Source organism: Colossoma macropomum, unplaced genomic scaffold (assembly GCF_904425465.1).
Source record: "Colossoma macropomum unplaced genomic scaffold, Colossoma_macropomum, whole genome shotgun sequence".
NCBI lineage: Eukaryota > Metazoa > Chordata > Actinopteri > Characiformes > Serrasalmidae > Colossoma > Colossoma macropomum.
Window position 1 is genome coordinate 30237320 of NW_023494789.1, and position 17718 is coordinate 30255037.

General features: G+C 40.6%; 2 protein-coding genes across 4 annotated transcripts; both read left to right on the forward strand.

The window, feature by feature from the left end:
* The first annotated feature begins 784 nt into the window (after positions 1-784).
* On the forward strand, positions 785-10921 carry ddi2 (DNA-damage inducible protein 2). 3 transcript variants are annotated; one of them, XM_036570855.1, is made up of 10 exons: positions 785-1178; positions 1799-1925; positions 2097-2336; positions 2442-2568; positions 3473-3600; positions 3820-3948; positions 4550-4653; positions 4955-5147; positions 6042-6092; positions 7592-7727. In XM_036570855.1, the coding sequence occupies exons 1-9, from the start codon at positions 1041-1043 to the stop codon at positions 6050-6052; spliced, it is 1197 nt and encodes a 398-aa protein (XP_036426748.1). In that variant the 5' UTR covers positions 785-1040; the 3' UTR covers positions 6053-6092; positions 7592-7727. The 3 variants fall into 3 exon arrangements, with proteins under 3 accessions (XP_036426748.1, XP_036426746.1, XP_036426747.1); XM_036570854.1 differs by lacking the exon at positions 6042-6092 and having other exon boundaries at positions 791-844; positions 966-1178; positions 7592-10921; XM_036570853.1 differs by lacking the exon at positions 6042-6092 and having other exon boundaries at positions 7592-10921.
* Positions 10922-12504: 1583 nt separating this feature from the next.
* Positions 12505-17577, forward strand: si:ch73-15b2.5 (rho guanine nucleotide exchange factor 19). The gene is made up of 13 exons (XM_036570864.1): positions 12505-12663; positions 12934-13031; positions 13156-13326; positions 14599-14669; positions 14762-15018; positions 15394-15554; positions 15651-15803; positions 15901-16030; positions 16152-16226; positions 16650-16742; positions 16846-17000; positions 17211-17375; positions 17529-17577. Exons 1-13 carry the CDS (start codon positions 12661-12663, stop codon positions 17575-17577), a joined length of 1581 nt encoding a protein of 526 aa, XP_036426757.1. The 5' UTR covers positions 12505-12660.
* The last annotated feature ends 141 nt before the right edge of the window (positions 17578-17718 follow it).

Here is a 17718-nt window from a genome sequence, read left to right on the forward strand (position 1 = left end):
CAAAACCTTACATTTGAAAGCAAAAATGGGGGAAATGTTGAATAATTAATGTTTTGTTGCTATCACTTCAGTAGACAGAATGTAATATATAATATCAAGAGATTGGAGGTTACAGTGACCTCTATGTAGGTCACGATCCTTCAGAGCTCACGATTACGCACATTCATTAATCTATACGAAAGGCCAAAGTCTGCACGTCTGTACTGTTAGTATCATCTCTCTGGCGGAAGAATCGTTGAACCATGGCACCCTCTAGCGGATGAGTGAACATTTAACAGAGAACTTCATTCAGACTAACTTAAAATGCCAAGACCAACAACCGTAAGTGTGAGAACGTTTATTAAAGATGACGAGCTGCAAAAATTATATTATTTATATTATTTGCATTTAATACAAGTAGCAGAAATATAATGATAAAATGTGAAAGGTGAAAATGAAACTAAAACAGTCAAGTCGGCTAACTGGAGACAACGCAGCAGTCCGTTTTGTTTTTCTGCATTACACTATAGATATAGGTTATTGTTTTTAAGAAGTATAATATCGCATGCTGAAACAAATAACCTAAAACCGTGAATGAAATGCTAATATTTTAGCTTTTAGTGACCTGTATTATGGACAAAATTTCACGGTTTCCTGCTTCACTGTGCTGAATAATGGGCGCTACTCCTGTGATCTGTATATCATACCCATACAGAATCGATGATACACTATTATTTAGCGATCAGCGATTCTTCGCAGATCTGCGTGAAATCCGCGTGGCTGAAGCGCGTCCCCTGCAGTCAGATCACGGTAATCATACCGAAAGGAAGTGGAGAAACAATCTGTGAGCTGAACTGCAGATTGTGTAGGTTATATTAAATTGCCGGTTTAAACGCGTGTCCATGTTTACTAGGTGGTTTGTCTTAAGGTAACACCGAGACGATTCTGGACAGCTAATATTCTCGCTCTTTTAACCACTGAATCAGTGAACGGCAAGAGGGGGAAAGGGACGCTGAGCTGCTCTCCACCGTAGCGGGCTCCACTGACTGCAGGCAGGCGCGATGCTGCTGACCGTGTTTTGCGCACTGAGAGACCGCTCCGAAACAACTTTCGCCCTAGAGGTCTCCCCGGAGCTTGAACTCAGGGATTTTTTGGCTCTTTGTGAACTAGAATCAGGAATACCCGCCGGGGAGATTCAGGTAATCCATGTCAAAAAGTGCTGCACAACAGAAAACAAGCCAGCTAGCTGCCTGCCTTTAACTATCATTAACATTAGCTAGCAGTTAGCGATACACATCGGTTAAACCGGCATGCCATGCTATTAATAGCGTGCTAAGTAGCTAACGCAACGTTAAAGCCACACGGACACTTCAGCATTTTGAAGAGGTCTGTCTTCGACTTTGTGTCGTGTCGGCAAAGTAATTTCGTGGAGCTTTAACTAGCTAGCTAGTTAGCCACATGACCAGGCTAGCTAGTAGTGTCGTCAGCGATAATAGGCTGTTTACCAACAGTCTGTAAACAACTGTATGTATAAAACTTTAGTTACTTGATATGGTTTAAATGGTCCATAGACTTCATTTAGAGTGACGTTGCTTATGACACGTTCAGACACAAGCTCAAAAGCTTGGAATCAAATTGAAAGTGCTTGGGTTTCCACTTGCGTAAAACGGTATTCTGTAAACGACATGGTCTGTTTACTTCCGTTTTGCTTCTCCTGGCTTTTGAAGTGAAGCCTGGACGCTGTGGCTTTTTGGCATATTTGTACATATGTGTAGTTAACTTCCTGTAAGTTTTATTAAATCGTTCTTGGTGTCTGCAGATCTCCTATGCAGAACAAGCTTTGAGAGACCTCACCCGAGCCCTGGGGAATTATGGACTAAAGGATGGAGATGTGGTGGTGTTAAGACAAGTAGAGAGAAGACCACCGGTACAGCCATCCTTCCCAGGTCTGGATTTCATTCCACATTTTTATGCGCAAATGTTTAAGCATGAAGTGTTTTACAGTAATGTAACTGAGTCGAAGACTTCAGTTGATTGATATTCCTTTGGACCAGGGTTGAGTCCAAATAGGGTTTTGTGAAATAGTTTGTTGGACCTCTGTTTCTGCAACTTGATAGGGCTGCCCCGCATTGATTTCAGCGCCATCGCAGTACCTGGCACCTCCTCAAACCAGCACTCCACCAGACAACAACCAAGTGCTGCCCAATCACCCCCTTCCACGTCCCCTGCATCTTCTCCTCAGGGTTTGGACAACCCTGCCCTGTTGCGCGATATGTTGCTCGCCAATCCACATGAGTTGTCCCTGCTGAAGGAACGTAACCCACCGCTGGCTGAAGCCCTGTTGAGTGGTGACCTTGGTGAGAACAGAGAATGGATGATTATCTTAATTTATGGTGGTCAGGGAACATACTCTCCTTTTGCCAGTGTACAATTAAATAATTAAACCAATTTTCCTCTCTCAGAGCGCTTCACCAAGGTGCTGTTGGAGCAGCAGCAGGATCGAGCCCGAAGGGAGCAGGAGAGAATCAGACTTCTTACTGCTGACCCCTTTGACCTGGAGGCTCAGGCCAAGATTGAGGAGGACATCAGGTATAATACAGGTTTTGAGTCTGAATGTCGCCAAGTATTCCAGCAGCTTAAGTAAATTAATTGTAAAATGGGTAAGTACTGTAAAGCCAATGCATGTTAAATTTTGACATTTTGGCGTCTTTGTCAAATGTGAAATCTCCATCTGAAAAGCATTAACCAGTTATGTTTTTATTCCACAGTAACAAAATATTCATTTATTTATCTGATAAAGAAAAACGTGTAAACACTAGGCTTGAGCAATATCTATCTTGATTTATTATATCTTTCTGTTAAAAATATTATTTATTATATTGCCTCCCTGTGAACACACACATTTGCTCCAACTTAGATATACTTTCTGTGCTATCTTTAGCATGTTGTGATTTAACTGCTTTAATAAAATCATATAAAAACAATATAATATTGAATAATCCTACACATTTTAGTGATAAAGTTTATCACCTTTCATTTTGAAAGTTTTACTGAAAACACATTTGTTCATAAGCTCCAAATCTCCCTTAGCAAAGAGTGAGGGGAATATTCTCTATCCTGGCCCAACGACTTACTGATGCCCTATAATAATTAGGGATGCGCTGATATGGGATTTGTGAGCAGATGCCGATATCAGATGTTTTTCATGTACATAACTTCAAATATCAGACAATACTGATATGATTCTGACATCATTGTGCATTTGTCAGTAATAATGTCTAGTATTGATTCATTGTTCTAACAGTAAAAGGGAATAAACATGTACGACTTATGTAATATTATTTAGCAAGTTGTTTAAAATTAAAATCATCCTTGCTAGTTTTTTATCAATTCTCTTGGCCAACACGGTGATTATCGCTTTTGTCACGGCATTATCAGTGATTGCTGGCATCCGCTTACCTTTGTATGTTTTTTTTTGTTTTTTTTTCCCCAGGCAACATAATATTGAAGAAAACATGACCATAGCTATGGAGGAGGCTCCTGAAAGTTTTGGCCAGGTTGTCATGCTCTACATCAACTGCAAAGTCAATGGACATCCTGTCAAGGCATTTGTTGACTCAGGTAGCCTAGTTTTCTTTCACTCATTGTTTTAACTCCCTTGTTTGTGACCAGTGGCTGGCTTTCTACACCCATTGCCAAAAACGTTCTGCAGGGCAGTACACATGAATCTTAAATGTAATGACTACCTACACTGCAGACATGCCTACACATTATAGTTATTGTATAGTCAAACACATAATTACTGGTAATGCATAATTCTCTCTCTCTCTCTCATCTTAGGAGCCCAGATGACCATCATGAGTCAAGCCTGTGCAGAGCGCTGTAACATCATGCGTCTTGTAGACCGTCGGTGGGCAGGGATTGCTAAAGGCGTGGGCACACAGAAGATCATTGGAAGAGTACATTTGGGTATGTTTCTAAAAGGAGTTGCAGACCTATGATTGTAAGATACTATTTGCAGTAAAGGGGGGGATTGCACATTTTTTGTGGACCAAGGGGTCTTTTTTTGTATTATTTTCAAGTAGAGAAATGTGTTTTGCATTTTGCTGTGTTTTGTGCAGAGTTGACAAAACTTTAAACTCAAAGCGGTTAAGTAGCCTATATTATGAGCAGTTTTATGTTGACCGATCAAATCAACAGGGAGATGCACAGCCAGAAGCAGCTATCAAAAAAATACACTGTGAACCACTAAGAAAAAAGACCGAGCAGTGTGCCTGCATTTGTTTTCCACCCTCCAACCCTCTTAATTTTCACTTTTGTAGACATGGGCATAAAATGCCTGCATATTTTGACAGGAAACCACCACCAAGAAGGACAAATATTGACATGTCATGTAGTTTGTATTGGCTCATCTAGGATGTAAACTTGGTTTAACAATGTGATCCCTTTAAGAGCTTTTGAACACTGGTTTCTCCTGTGGTTTTCCTAGTTTTTGTATTTAATGTTTTGTTTTTCTGTCTTGCGTGTGTGTTGAGATTACTTACGGATTTTGTGTGCCTGTGTGGTCCAGCTCAGGTGCAGATTGAAGGGGACTTCTTGCCTTGCTCCTTCTCTATTCTGGAAGATCAGCCTATGGACATGCTGTTAGGACTTGACATGCTAAAGAGACACCAGGTCTGCTCTCACATTCAGGAATGTAACTGGAATCACATGGCTTACCATACAATACAATACTGTCTTAAGATTCTTTGAAATGATCACGTTCTCTCTGTTATTGACCGCTGTTTTAATTTAGGAATAAAAGACCATGCTGTGGCTATTACGTTATGCTAATATCACAGTCCCGTCCCTTTATTAATCTGAATATTGATACTGACTAACCTCAGTCCAAACTTTTTTTTCTAATTTTGCCTTTTCTAATTCTACTTTTGTTGCATGTGTCATCTTATTCTGCCTGGATCATTTTTTTTTCCAGTGTTCCATTGACCTTAAGAAGAGTGTGCTCCTGATTGGGACAACAGGAACAGAGACACGCTTCCTGCCTGAAGCAGAACTGCCCGATTGTGCCAGACTGGCATATGGGCCTGAGGGGCGAGAGGATGCCCGGCCTGAGGAGATTGCAGACCGAGAGCTAGCAGAGGCGTTACACAGATCCATACAGGACAGCGGTGAGCTGCATGGATAGAGACAAGTTAGCATGCACAAAATAGACACAAGATAGACAAGTTAATGAGTTGTGCATGGACACAGGGAGTTTCAGTTACAGTATCTATGACACAGTTTGGACTTTGAGCATAGTGTATTAAAGAAAATTATAACAATTAGAAAGTTATTTCAATTTAGATATAAAGTTAGTATTTTTCTTATCAGTTTTTGTCTGAGATTTTTATTGATCATGTGAGACAGAACTGTGTGTAGAATATTTGTTCACTGCATGAGCTTCTTAAGTTTTCGTGGTTTTTACATTCAATTACTATTTTATCATTTCATTATTATTTTTGTTATGATCATCACTGAAATGTTGTCAATCCAGTCGTGGTTATTTTTAACCAATGTATCTGGAGTTTGCTCTGTTTGCTGTGCAGCGCTAGTAACATACTCAGCTCAACAAGTGATGTAAAGTGTGAGGTAATGCTTCTTAGTCCAGGCTCAATCCAGCCTTGTTGGAATATGAAAAAACCCGGCAGAATGAGATGTTATAAACATACTGAACATGGGCAGTGCAACAACATAGGTTGTTTTACATTGGCCCCTTGGCATAAAGTGATATTCTGCAGATATGTGTTCTTAGTGATTAACCAAAGATAATAACTAAGCTTTTTTCCCTTCCTCACTGGTTGAGCTAATTCCCATCTAAGCTAATATCCGACCCTCAGTGATTTTAGATGAACCAGATCTACACCAGAAAAGTCATGGTCAGAGTCATTTACCTCATACTGTACAACACCTTGTGAGAGTTTATAGAGCATTCACTCTCTCACTCTCTTTGGATGTGTGTGTTTCCTAAATTTCTGCTCCCCTTTGCATGCCTTGTGTGGTGTGTGTGCTCTAACCATGTGCAGGACAGCACTGATGCATATGGACAGACAGCTGGAGAGGGCTCTGCCTACCAGGTACAGCAGTCACACAAAGGAACTGAATATGCTCTGATCCATTATTTCAGTATTTCAGTATTACTTTTCCCATAAACATTCTAAGATAATTGTCAAGGGGGTTACATTTTTCCTAAAATATATAACCTAAATGCAGTTAATGTAGAGCTAAAAGTAATAAAAAAAAATCATAAAAACTGGGTAATTGTCATTTTTAGTTGTAGATTTGAATATATCTAATATTACTGTTACTTACTTTTTTACTGGGCCAAAAAGCCAATTTTCAAAAATCAATAAATTGGGACAAAATTATTAATTTCTTTTTACAGCAACCGTATTACAGTTGCATTCAGTAAATGCTGAATAGTTTCCATTTAAACCAGAGCTGGTGAAAAAGCTGTAAAGGAATAGTTTGGAGAAAAATGAAATTTACATGATTTTCTGCTTCCCCAAATGCAGTTGATCATCCGAGATATGTTTGGTGTTCAAGTTTAGAACCAGAGCTGCCAGTTAAACATGACAATACAACAGCAAGGTGTACACTTGGCTGGTGAATGCAGAGCGATATTAAATGTCAACATAGTAATGATTCAGATAGGTAATTTACTGATGGCATGCATAGTTTGCAGGACCAGGCTAACCGTCCTCTCAGTGAACCCATTTCTTCTTCCTCTTCACCTTCTTGCATTCTCAGTGTTAAATAAAAAGGCACTTCGGACTTGATGTAAGGATTTCACTGCATTAAATCTGTAAAAATAGACTTGGTGTGAAAAGACCTCACTAAACATTGAACTATAATGAAGCATGAAGAATACTGTTGGTTTTTTCCCATTTGCCAGCACATCACTTACTGCTGCAGGTGTGTATGACATAAAACCAGGACTGGCATTTCGGATAGTGGACATACACAGTGCTCATGTGTACAAAATGTAAAAATAATAAATTTACTTATCAGTCATTAATTGTCATCAAATCATTATCCCAGCTGTACTATTACTAAGGCCTAGAAATCCAGCGTTGAAAAATTCTGTTGTTTTGAACAGTTTTAAACAGAAAAAAATTTACTAATCTGATAATGACTTTATGAAATTCAGTTTGCACTCCATAATATTTTTGTCACTTGAACATTTTTTTCTGATTCAGACAATCCCACAAATTCTCCTTGCCCATATTTATATGATTAGCTGAACTCTACTTCTGTCCGAAATGTCCCAGTTACAACAGCAAGGCACACACTTGGCTGATGAATGCAGAGCAATATTAAATGTCATCATAGTAATGATTCAGATAGGTAATTTGCTGATGTTTTCCGGAGGACATTCTGCATGCGGCGTGTGTAATCTGCAAAAATGTCCCCTGGGATTACTGTATAAAACCTGATGTAGATCCATGCCTGTTTATAATGGCATGCATGGTTTGCAATGCATGTGAATTTTACTGCATAGTTAACCACAGCAATATGATGCATTAAATTTCTGCCACGCATGTAAACGTAATCATTGTTTTGACTTTCCTGATAGATACTGCAGATGGAAAAACTACCTCACCACAGTCCCCACCACTCTCTCTTTGCAAACCTTTCAACATACCCACAAGCTCCTCACCTGCCACAAGTCATACTCGGAGTGTCGCGCTGGACCGCTCCAAGTCTGCCCCAGCCTCCACACACCACAGCCTGCCACCAGAGACATTGTTTAGTCCATCTCAAACCCAGGGAGAAACCAAGTCACATCCATCTGACACTCAAAGCATGACTGAATACCACCCATCTTATGCCCAGGATGTACCTCCATCGTCCCCACCTCAATCCTTGGCCGAGTCTTCTCAAAATCCTGTCCATGGACTGGTTGATGCCTTCAAACCTCAGTCCCAACCTGTGACTGATTCTACATTGCCTAACACAGAGGCAGCAGAAGCTCTTATCCCACCTGTTCTCCCTGCTCAGGAACCACCACTGTCTAGTACTGTGTCAAAGGACAATGAAGTGACTAGCCTTGCAACTTGTGGGGAGTCTGTGAACCACTTAAATGTAGACGTTGAGGAGGACGTAACCCTACAAGAGACAAAAGAACCTGAGTCACCCTTTACCAACCTAGATACAAGCTCCCAGACTAGAGCTCTTCTACAGGAAGTGGACATGGCTGATTCTACTGATGCAAAAACAGTAAGTCTTGACATTCCGGATCAGCTTCAAGAAAAAGAGCAAGACAGCATTATGAAAAATGTTGCAAACAATCAAGTTCAATCAAGACTCACCCCTGTTTCAGAGTTGACCTTTCATCACAGCCTTACAAGGCCAGCCGGTTCTTCTGAGCTGCCTCATGTCTGCTCAGAATTTGAGGAGAATACTAATGCTAGGTCTGCCTCAAAGAGTGCAGTGCCTTCAGAGAGGGACCAGCCAGAGGGAGACAGCATTCCGTCTCTGGCCCAGGCCCTGAAGGAGCTTCATGAGCTTCTGATGTCCAACACTCACGCTCAGGCTAGTGGAAGGAGCTCTTCGTCTGCTTCTCATACCACTACGACACAACAAGATGCTGAAAAGGTGGACGAGGGTCGCACTACAGAGGATTTTCCTAGTCTGAACCCAACTGTTGAGTCATCGTCTTCTGACACTGCCACTACCAATGAAACGACTTTTGCCAAATCTGAACATGCTGCTCAAGCAGGGGTTGGTACATTAGACATACCCACACTAAGCTCTCAAGGGCAGGAAGATGACCAGACTAATGGGGTGGTGAATATCACAGTTGAACAAGACATGACTCAGTCTTTGTATACCCCTGGAGGAAATCATGTGGGTGGAAACGGGAGAGGAAGTGTGTCAGAGCCAGGGAAAGCATCTCCGTTACAGGGTTTTTTTGAGTTCCGAGAGGCTCACGAAAGTCAGCAAGGAAGAGGTGATGCAGAATGGAGGACCTCAGGCACTGAACCTCCCAACTCAGCTGAACCATCTCAGCAGCGTCCCCTGTCTGTAGCAGTTGACTCCTCAACAGACAATTCCAGCCTTGTGCCTGTAGCGTCCTCTCATCCTTCAACACAGGCCCCTGAGTTAGCTCCTCTCCCCTTTGCAGACTCCATCCAGCCTTCCGCAGTGACCTTAACGGGACAGTATCCTGCAGAGCACATCCAGAGGATACAGGCAGCGGGGTTCTCATCTCATGAGGCAGCTGAGGCACTTGACCGGGCCGGAGGTAGTGTGGAACTCGCCCTACTGGTGCTGCTGGCCAGAAAGATCACTGTGCCCACTTAGACCCATTACAGAAATGTAATGGCAGCATCAGTTCGTTTCTGAGCCTTTCTTTTTGATGCCGTTTCCCCTTATTTGTTCTTAGTTTTGTCCCTGAAAGTCATGAGTTCATATTTCCCCACACCTTAAAATTGTTCTAGCTTTGGAAAAAACTGGGATGGGTCTGGGATGTCTTGCAAGAATAACAGTGATCTGAACTTTTTCTTTTTCCCTTTAAGTCTTGCATGCTACCTTTTGTGAGGTTCTGAAGAGTCGCTGGTTTTTATTGTTTGGTTTAAGTTGGTTTAGATAAACAGTGGACATTTATGCATCACCTGTCCATGAATTTAATGATAATTTTACCTGGCACATGAAAGAGCCTTTTTGCTTTGCTCATGCAGATGAATGAAACTGCAGATTGGTGACTTGTAGTTTTAAGATGAACACTGGTCATTTTTATTTAGTGTAGGAAGAGCCCTAATTAGAATGGTCTTGAAGCTTAGTTGTGGATGATGGATGATATTTTTATTTAAGCATCTTATACCTTTGTTCCCAGTACATTACCCTTTAACTAATATGGATACACAGAGCCCACCATATTGTTCCCTGTCATCTATGGTTAAGCTGCATATATTTGGGTGTTCTTGAGAATGCATAAAAGTATTTAGACTATATTATGGGTTTGGTAAAAGTATGGATGTACAGCACACTGGTTCTGCTGTGTCAGGATTTTACCTTTTATTATGTGGACAAATGTGCCTAATGTATAGCAGTTTAAGATGGATCTTGTGTGTAAAGGTGTTGTATTATGAAAAACAGTGCATTTAGGGCAAGTTTCCCAGTACCAGGTTGAGTCTACGCCTATGCTTAAAAAGATGTTCAGTGGTGAATCACCATGGGAATTGCAGGTTTGGCCATACCTAGGTGTAATTAATGTCTGGGAAAATAACCTATAAACTAGAAGTGCATCCACTAACAGGAACTTCTCCCTTGTTAAACTTGCAATAATTACTAAATACTGTACCTTTCACATTAATTCTCTTTAGTTTCTATATTCTGATCATTTTATATTTGCCAATCCTGTATAACTTGACCATTGTGGATTTTTTTTATGTCTGAATTGGTTGCCTTCAGAAGCTAATAATAGATTTGTCATTTCTGACTTCATACATCATATACTATATTTAATGTTTTCATGTGAGTGTTGAAGAAACCATCCTAAACAGTGTTTTATCAGTCAGCATGGGCTTTTCTATAATAAATGAAAAAATAAATTGTGAGAGGAAGGGGAACAGTAAAATTAAGTCATGAACCTTTTGGTGGGCTGTATTTTATCACCAGACATCTGTCTTTTAATTTCAGGGATTTTGCAGTATAGTCTTCAGTGCTGTTTTTCTTCAAATGTATGCATAGCACAGTTGATGAGACTTTTAAAGGGTGGAGAAATGTTTGGGATTTGGTATTGCTTTGGTCCATCTGCTTTTAGAACATTCATTACATGGGATTTGGTGATTTGTATGTCATTCTCTTAATTCAGCATCTTTTTTTCTAGACTACAGTAACGTTGTATTCAAAATTCTGGCAAGCCCTGTCTAGCTGTGTTGAGTCATGTCTACCACCTTGTCCCTCTAAATTGTAGTCTCTGGGTCATGTATCAGCTGTGTTTAAAATTTTAATTATTTAGTTTCATCTTGTATACAATTTAAAAACCAAATAAAGGAAAAAAGTGATTCTTTATAATTCAAAGGTGTAAATGTGTTTCATGGTGTACTAATTCTGCTTGAATGAATTACTATTATGTTGTGTGTGTGTGTGTGTGTATACGTGTGTACAGGTCCCCTTACCATACGGGTACACTTTGTAGTTCTACAATTACATACTGTAGTGTAGTCCACCTGTTTCTCTGCATAATTTGTCAGCCCCCTTTCACCCCGTTCTTCAATGGTCAGGACCACCATAGAGCAGGTATCGTCTGGGTGGTGGATCATTCTCAGCAGTGACACTGATGTGGTGGTGGTGTGTTAGTGTGTGCTGCGCTGGTATGAGTGGGTCAGACACAGCAGTGCTGCTGGAGTTTTTAACACCTTGTTGGTCCAGTGTGTAGATGTAAAGTCAGAGACAGTAGCTTATCTGTTGCTGCACAGTTTGCATTAGTCATCCTCTAGTCCTTAATCAGAGGTCACAGGACACTATTGGCTGGATATTTTTGGTTGGTGGACTATTCTCAGTCCAGCAGTGACACTGAGCATCTAGCATGCTCCACTCATACCAGCACAATGAACACTAACACGCCATCACCATGTCAGTGTCACTGCAATGCTGAGAATGATCCGCCACCCAAATAATACTTGCTTTGTGGGGGTCCTGAGCATTAAAGAATAGGCTGAAAGGAAGCTACAAATTATGCAGGGAAACAGATGGACTACAACCTGTAATTGTAGAACAACCTACCAATAGGTGGTAGGGGGACCTGATAAAAAGGAACGTGGGCCTTATTTACCAGTATTATCCCAATTTTTTCTTAAGACCTTAGAAAAAGTCTACGTCAAATTCATGATGTGTTCTTAAACCGCAGAATTGTTCGCATCTTTATGCTCGAGTTTGCATAGTTTCTTTTCTTAAATAAGAACAAATCCCAAAGAAGAAAACTTTGGTGAATGTCAGAATCTTCGTGAAAACTGTGTAAGTGGGCTTAAGAAGAAATTTCTTAAGAATGGTTGGTGAGGTCCACTCAGTGTGAAAACAAAAAAGTGTACTTAATGAATGTATAACGATGGACCACTACATTAGGTACATCTCCTTGTTTCTACACTACACCCCTATCAAAACCAAACTTTTCTTGTCTAAATGAGAGATTTTGATGCACACATTTTGAACATTTCAAAATGCGTTCATCTCTCCATATGTGGAAACTACACTGCCGAAACAGCCTATTTTGAATTAATTGTTTTTGTGATGTCATGAAAACCAACCTATTTGCATATGTCCACCTATTCAGCCTAAAGCAGTGTATCTCACACAGTCTTACTGAAGTAAGCATAACTTTTCAACCCAGGCTGCTTTTTGAATGAGGCACAATACAAAGCAGCCAATCAGAACAGATGTCAGTTACCTATCACAGGCACAGTGTAGATTACCTATCTTACAGGCATAGTAACAAAACCAGCCTGTTTAATTGTAAGCAATAAGGAGAGGTTGGAAAATGTAAGATGTGGGCCCTTTAAAGTTTTAGTGAGGGGCTGGATAGTGTTATGTCAATCAATGAGCCACACCCGAGAAGGATTCAAGTCTTCTACAGCCTTGAGCAGGTACTGTCATGTCACCGTGGACTGAAGGGAGGTCAGGGGTTCTACGTTTTTATCGATGGTAGGTCTTAATCCTGCAACAACAGCAAATAAACAAATGCTGATATTGGAGTGAAGCAACATTATCGCTAACTCGACCAATAAACAGCTGCTTGCTTAGGCACGTACTGCATGCATGGACAAATGTGGTTGTTTACAATCAATGTTCTGTGAAGATAACTAGGCCTTTTATTGGAATAAAATAATCAACAAGGACATATTTAAAGACACTTGCAGTGGAGAGTGTAGTGAGCTCGACAGAGTTAAACTGTAACTGTTCTTTGTGTTGTAGGCCAACAGCGATGCGGTAGTCTGTGCAGTTGCACAGTCCAAGATGGATGAAAGCAACGTTAAAACAAACGCTTGTCAAACGCCAGAGAGGACTTTTGGGTAGATTTTCGTTTAATACTGTGCTCGTTTTCTCCTACTTATAAGATACGGTTACTTGTGACAATATCAGAGTGCTGAATAGCCTTTGTTTGAGGTCAATATCCTTGTCTTGTCTCCTTTTTAGCGCCTTTGGTGGGATTGCTGCTGCTCTCAGGTCCGTTGCAAACTCAGACTCTTGGAGTCTTGAGGGTGTTTACCTCCACACTGCACCTCTCTTCACTGTAGAGGATAACAAGGCCTTGCCCAGTCGGCCAGACTCTCCTGTTCAGGACTGTGGACGAGATGAAGTCAAACGGTAGGGTCGTTGATGGGTTTAACGGTTTTGGTGAATATCATTAGCCCTGCAGAACTGTAATTTAAAGTCAGACCACAGAGCCACTTTCCTCAGCTGCAGATAAGTAACTTGATGGTTTGTGATCTTTGTGATTTGCCTTCGGTGAATGCCTCTGGAGAACATAAACGTCCTAAATTTAATCTTTTACAACCCTGTGGAAATTTTTGACCAGAGTTCTTTTGTCAACCATGCTTGATGAATAAAAGTGAAATCAGTTTGATTTTCACCAAGCTTTTCACCAAAGTCACATGATAAAGGTCATGGTTTGTTGTCCTCATGCTTGCCAGTAAAAAGATGGCCAAACACAGTTCTGAACATGAGAGAAAAAATCCAGCCATGACATTTTTAGTGATTTTTGCACAAATTACATGTAACTGTATTTGGCTAGTAGTATAAGCCAGGTGCTCCTGAGGAGCTTAAGTGGAATCTTGCATGACTACTGATTGGTTTACATACAATATATGGACAAAAGTATTAGGACACCCCTCCTAATTATTGAATTCAGGTGTTCCATTGCTAACAGAGGGATAAAATTAAGCACCTAGCCTTGCACTCTTGATAGAGAAGCACTGGCAGTTGAATGGATCGTATTGACTTTAAACGTGGCGCTGTCATAGGATGCCACCTCTGCCACAAGTCAGTTTGTGAAATTTCTGTGGTGCTAGATCTGCCTCTTTCAACTGTAAGTGCTATTATTGTGAAATGGAAGCACCTAGGAGCAACAACAGCTCTGCCACGAAGCGGTAGACCACACAAACTCACAGAGTGGGGCCTGTCTTCTGTTAAATCAGTCACCAACAAGTTCCAAATTGTCTTTGAAAGTAACATCAGCAAAAGAAATGCATGTTAGGAGCTTCACAAAATGAGTTTCCATGGCTGACCAGCTACACACAAGCCTAAGACCAAAATGCACAATGCCAGGCATTGGGGGGGGTTGTGGTGTAAAGCAGGCCGCCACTGGACTGTGTGGAGTGATGAATCACACTTCTGTATCTGGCAGTCTGATGGATGAGTCTGTTATGAAAGCTCCCATGGGTGTAATGTGTAGGTATCCCACTACTTTTGTCCATATAGTGTATGCATGCATGTGGGTATAACATGTAAATCTGTTAAATTACATGTAAACATGTAATGTGAGGCTTTGGTAAAGGGGATCAATAAAGCCACAACTTTTTACTTCAGCATAGCTAAGTTGATGAGTATACAGTGAGTACTGAAAATCTTTGTGATTAGGTGCACGGATGATGCGCAGAAGGAAGAGGAAACCTTTCAGTTGAATTTTGAATCGAAATACATTAACAGTTGTAAGTTTGGAATTATATACCTTAAAATACATTTGCTGTTGAATATAGCATTCTAAATGAACAAGCCATCAGTTCTCATTTCCTCTCTGTAGCTGTGCCACTGTATCAGGAGTACTGGCTGAAATGTATGAGAGCAGACCTTCAGAAGGTGCAGCACAAAAGGCTGGCAGACCTTGTGATGTCGCACTGTCTTGCTGGCCTCTCTTCTCCCCCTGCATCCAGCCCTATTTCTGTATCAAGCCCTCCAGGGCTACATGTGGCACCATACGCTTTGTGGCAGGAGCTGCCAGAAGTGAAGAGGAAACGTTTGCTGCATTTGCTCACAGCCAGTGACATTCGGCTACAAGAGGTAGATGTTGTCTGAGTTGTCTGTAGAGTCAGAGAGATGATATCAGAGTTGTCTGTAGTCGTCCCTAAATTACAAACATATTTATTGACGGTAGGTTTGGGATATGAGGCAAAAAATACTTGAAGATATCTTCATTATACATTGTACATATTACAGTATCTGAAGTTTGCAAAACAGTGGTCCCAGAAAACTGAAAGCCTGAATTACCATAATTTATTTTATTCAACAGAATAAGCAACAATAAAACAAAAATGCTAATGGCATAATAGGTATACATCCAGTTTTTCTGCAGTTGGTTTGAATCTCTAGCATACCCCTTGATGTGTTTGTTGTTGTTGTTTGTTTGTTTGGTTTTTTTTTGTATTTTTTGCATAGGCCATGTTTGAACTAATTCTGTCAGAAACCTCGTATCAGAAGAGTTTGCAGGTGGCAGTTGGGCTGTTTCAGGGCTCTGCAGAGCTGAGGAACACGTTATCTCCCGTACAGAATCATGTTCTTTTTTCCAACCTAAAGGAGGTCTGTAGGGTCAGTGAGGGGTAAGGATAAAATGTACATCAAATTACAGTCTGCTATTTTCCCCATAGCTTTAGTATCTAAGACAACTAATTTTTACACTGTCCTTTTCTTGTCAGATTCCTTCTGGACCTGGAGGCTAGGCTGGGTCAGAATGTGGTGATGTCTAAAATTGGTGACGTAGTGCTGAGTCACCGATCAGCGTTTCGTCGGGTCTATGTGCCTTATGTCACCAACATGATGTATCAGGAGGCCCTCATTTCAAAACTTTTGTTAGTTGTGTTTATTCTGTTGTCCAATTTCATCTCCCCTCATCTAAACTCAACAAACCCCTTTTTGCTTGTGTAACTTTTGTGCCTTTCTATTCAGGCAGGAAAATAAGAAGTTTGTGATGGCTGTAAAGAAGCTGGAGAAGGATCCGGTATGCCAGAGACAGACACTCAAGTCCTTTCTGGTCCTTCCTTTCCAAAGAATCACACGATTAAGGCTTATTCTAGAGGTGGGCTTCCTCAAACTCAAGAATGGGAGACCTTTTAAAACTCTTGAGAAAATCGCATAACCTCCTGGGTACCTTGTTGTGCATAATTTGATGCAACATATTTTCTTTGTCACTGATTCAGAACATTCTCAAAAGAACCGATGAGCAATCCACTGATGTCACCAACCTAAAAGAAGCAATTGAAGCTGTGCGAGAGGTAAGCTTAAGATATTTTGTATGGATGTCATAATGCATCCCTTATTTTATTAGCTCCCACATGAAATTCAGCATTTTTAAATTGTGTATTATTTTTATCTAATTCAGCAGTGTCTATAGTCTTATCCGCAAAGGGCTGGTGTGGCTGCAGGGTTTTGTTCTAATCAGGCAGGAACACACCAGATTCCACTTATTTAATCAATTGGTCTCAGTTTTCAAACAGTTGATAATGTGTGCTCTTTGTTGGAATGAAAACCGGCCCTTTGTGGATAAGACTGGACACCCCAATCTAATTTTTTAATGCTTTATTTAAAATGATCTTTTTTCCTCACCTTAAAAGCATAGTAGATACGGTTGTTGTAAAATGGTAGTCACATTATTGTTGTAAAGAAATTACATACCAAGGTCATTCTGTGTAACATAGATAGTGGTAGAGTGCGACAGCAATGTCCAGAGAATGAAACGGACAGAGGAACTGGTTTCCTTGGAGAAGCTGGTGGACTTTGGCAATGTCAAGGTCTGAATCTTTTCTCATCCTTTTTTCCAAGCAATGTGTATCTGTTTGGTTGTAAAGTGGGTTTTTTTTTCTTTTTCCTTATTGTTTTTTTTTTAACCGTCAGTCAATACCTTTAGTCATAAGTGGACGTCATCTGATTCGAGCAGGAGCCTTGAAAAAGCTGACAGTCAAAAGTTACCACACCTCAGGCTCCACAGTGTCACGCACAGACATCTACCTGCACCTCTTCAATGACCTTTTGCTCCTCTCCCACAAGAAGTAAGTTCTTCGTGCTGTGCTGTATTCAAATGCATTTTGGGGAGAGATTTCCTATACTTTATTCATTCTCTGGAAATCTAAGATTAAAATTGTTCAGTGACTGAATTTTCGCTCAAGATTAGGTTTAATCCAAGTCTTGGGAGCCTGTGCACAATGTTACAAATGTCTTCTACATGTACATCATTAATTATTTATGTATAATCAAATCAGTGGACAGAGATTCAGCGTGCAGGACCACGCCATGTTCCCCGCCCATGTTCGTGTAGAGGAGTTAAAGACTCAGATGTTGGGGCTGCCTCCAGAAGCCTTCCTCCTCCACCTAACCCAAAACCGCTTGAAAACTGCTACAGCTATTATACTTGCTGCACAGACACGGTAACTGATTTTGAGTGCTGATCTCTAGTTTAATTCTCAATATCTTAGTATACAGAGTAAGCAGACTCTGAATATTTGAATAGACATTCTACATGAAACTGTTCAATTCAGGGCTATTTTTAATTTAAGTTCAAAATGCATATTTGCCTGCAGATTGGAAAAAGAGACATGGGTCCAGCTTTTATCTTCAAAGCAAATATAGCAGGTAATGCAAAAATAGATTTGCTGAAGGACACTGCTTCAAAAATTATGGTTTCATTATGGTGAACACATTTTAGTGAGTTAAACATGCATAACTTTTGTATATCCTCTTCTTCCAGGTGTGTGAATCGTCCTGCTCAAG

Bases quoted from the DNA above. Each gene is read 5' to 3' on its own strand.
- ddi2 (XM_036570853.1), top strand. From the start codon at position 1,041: ATGCTGCTGACCGTGTTTTGCGCACTGAGAGACCGCTCCGAAACAACT. The intron at 1,926-2,096 runs GTCTGGATTTCA...GCAACTTGATAG, and splicing joins GGTACAGCCATCCTTCCCAG to GGCTGCCCCGCATTGATTTC. The intron at 2,569-3,472 runs GTATAATACAGG...TTTTTTCCCCAG, and splicing joins AAGATTGAGGAGGACATCAG to GCAACATAATATTGAAGAAA.
- si:ch73-15b2.5 (XM_036570864.1), top strand. The intron at 15,555-15,650 runs GTAAGGATAAAA...TTTTCTTGTCAG, and splicing joins GTCTGTAGGGTCAGTGAGGG to ATTCCTTCTGGACCTGGAGG. The intron at 16,743-16,845 runs GTCTGAATCTTT...TTTAACCGTCAG, and splicing joins TGGACTTTGGCAATGTCAAG to TCAATACCTTTAGTCATAAG.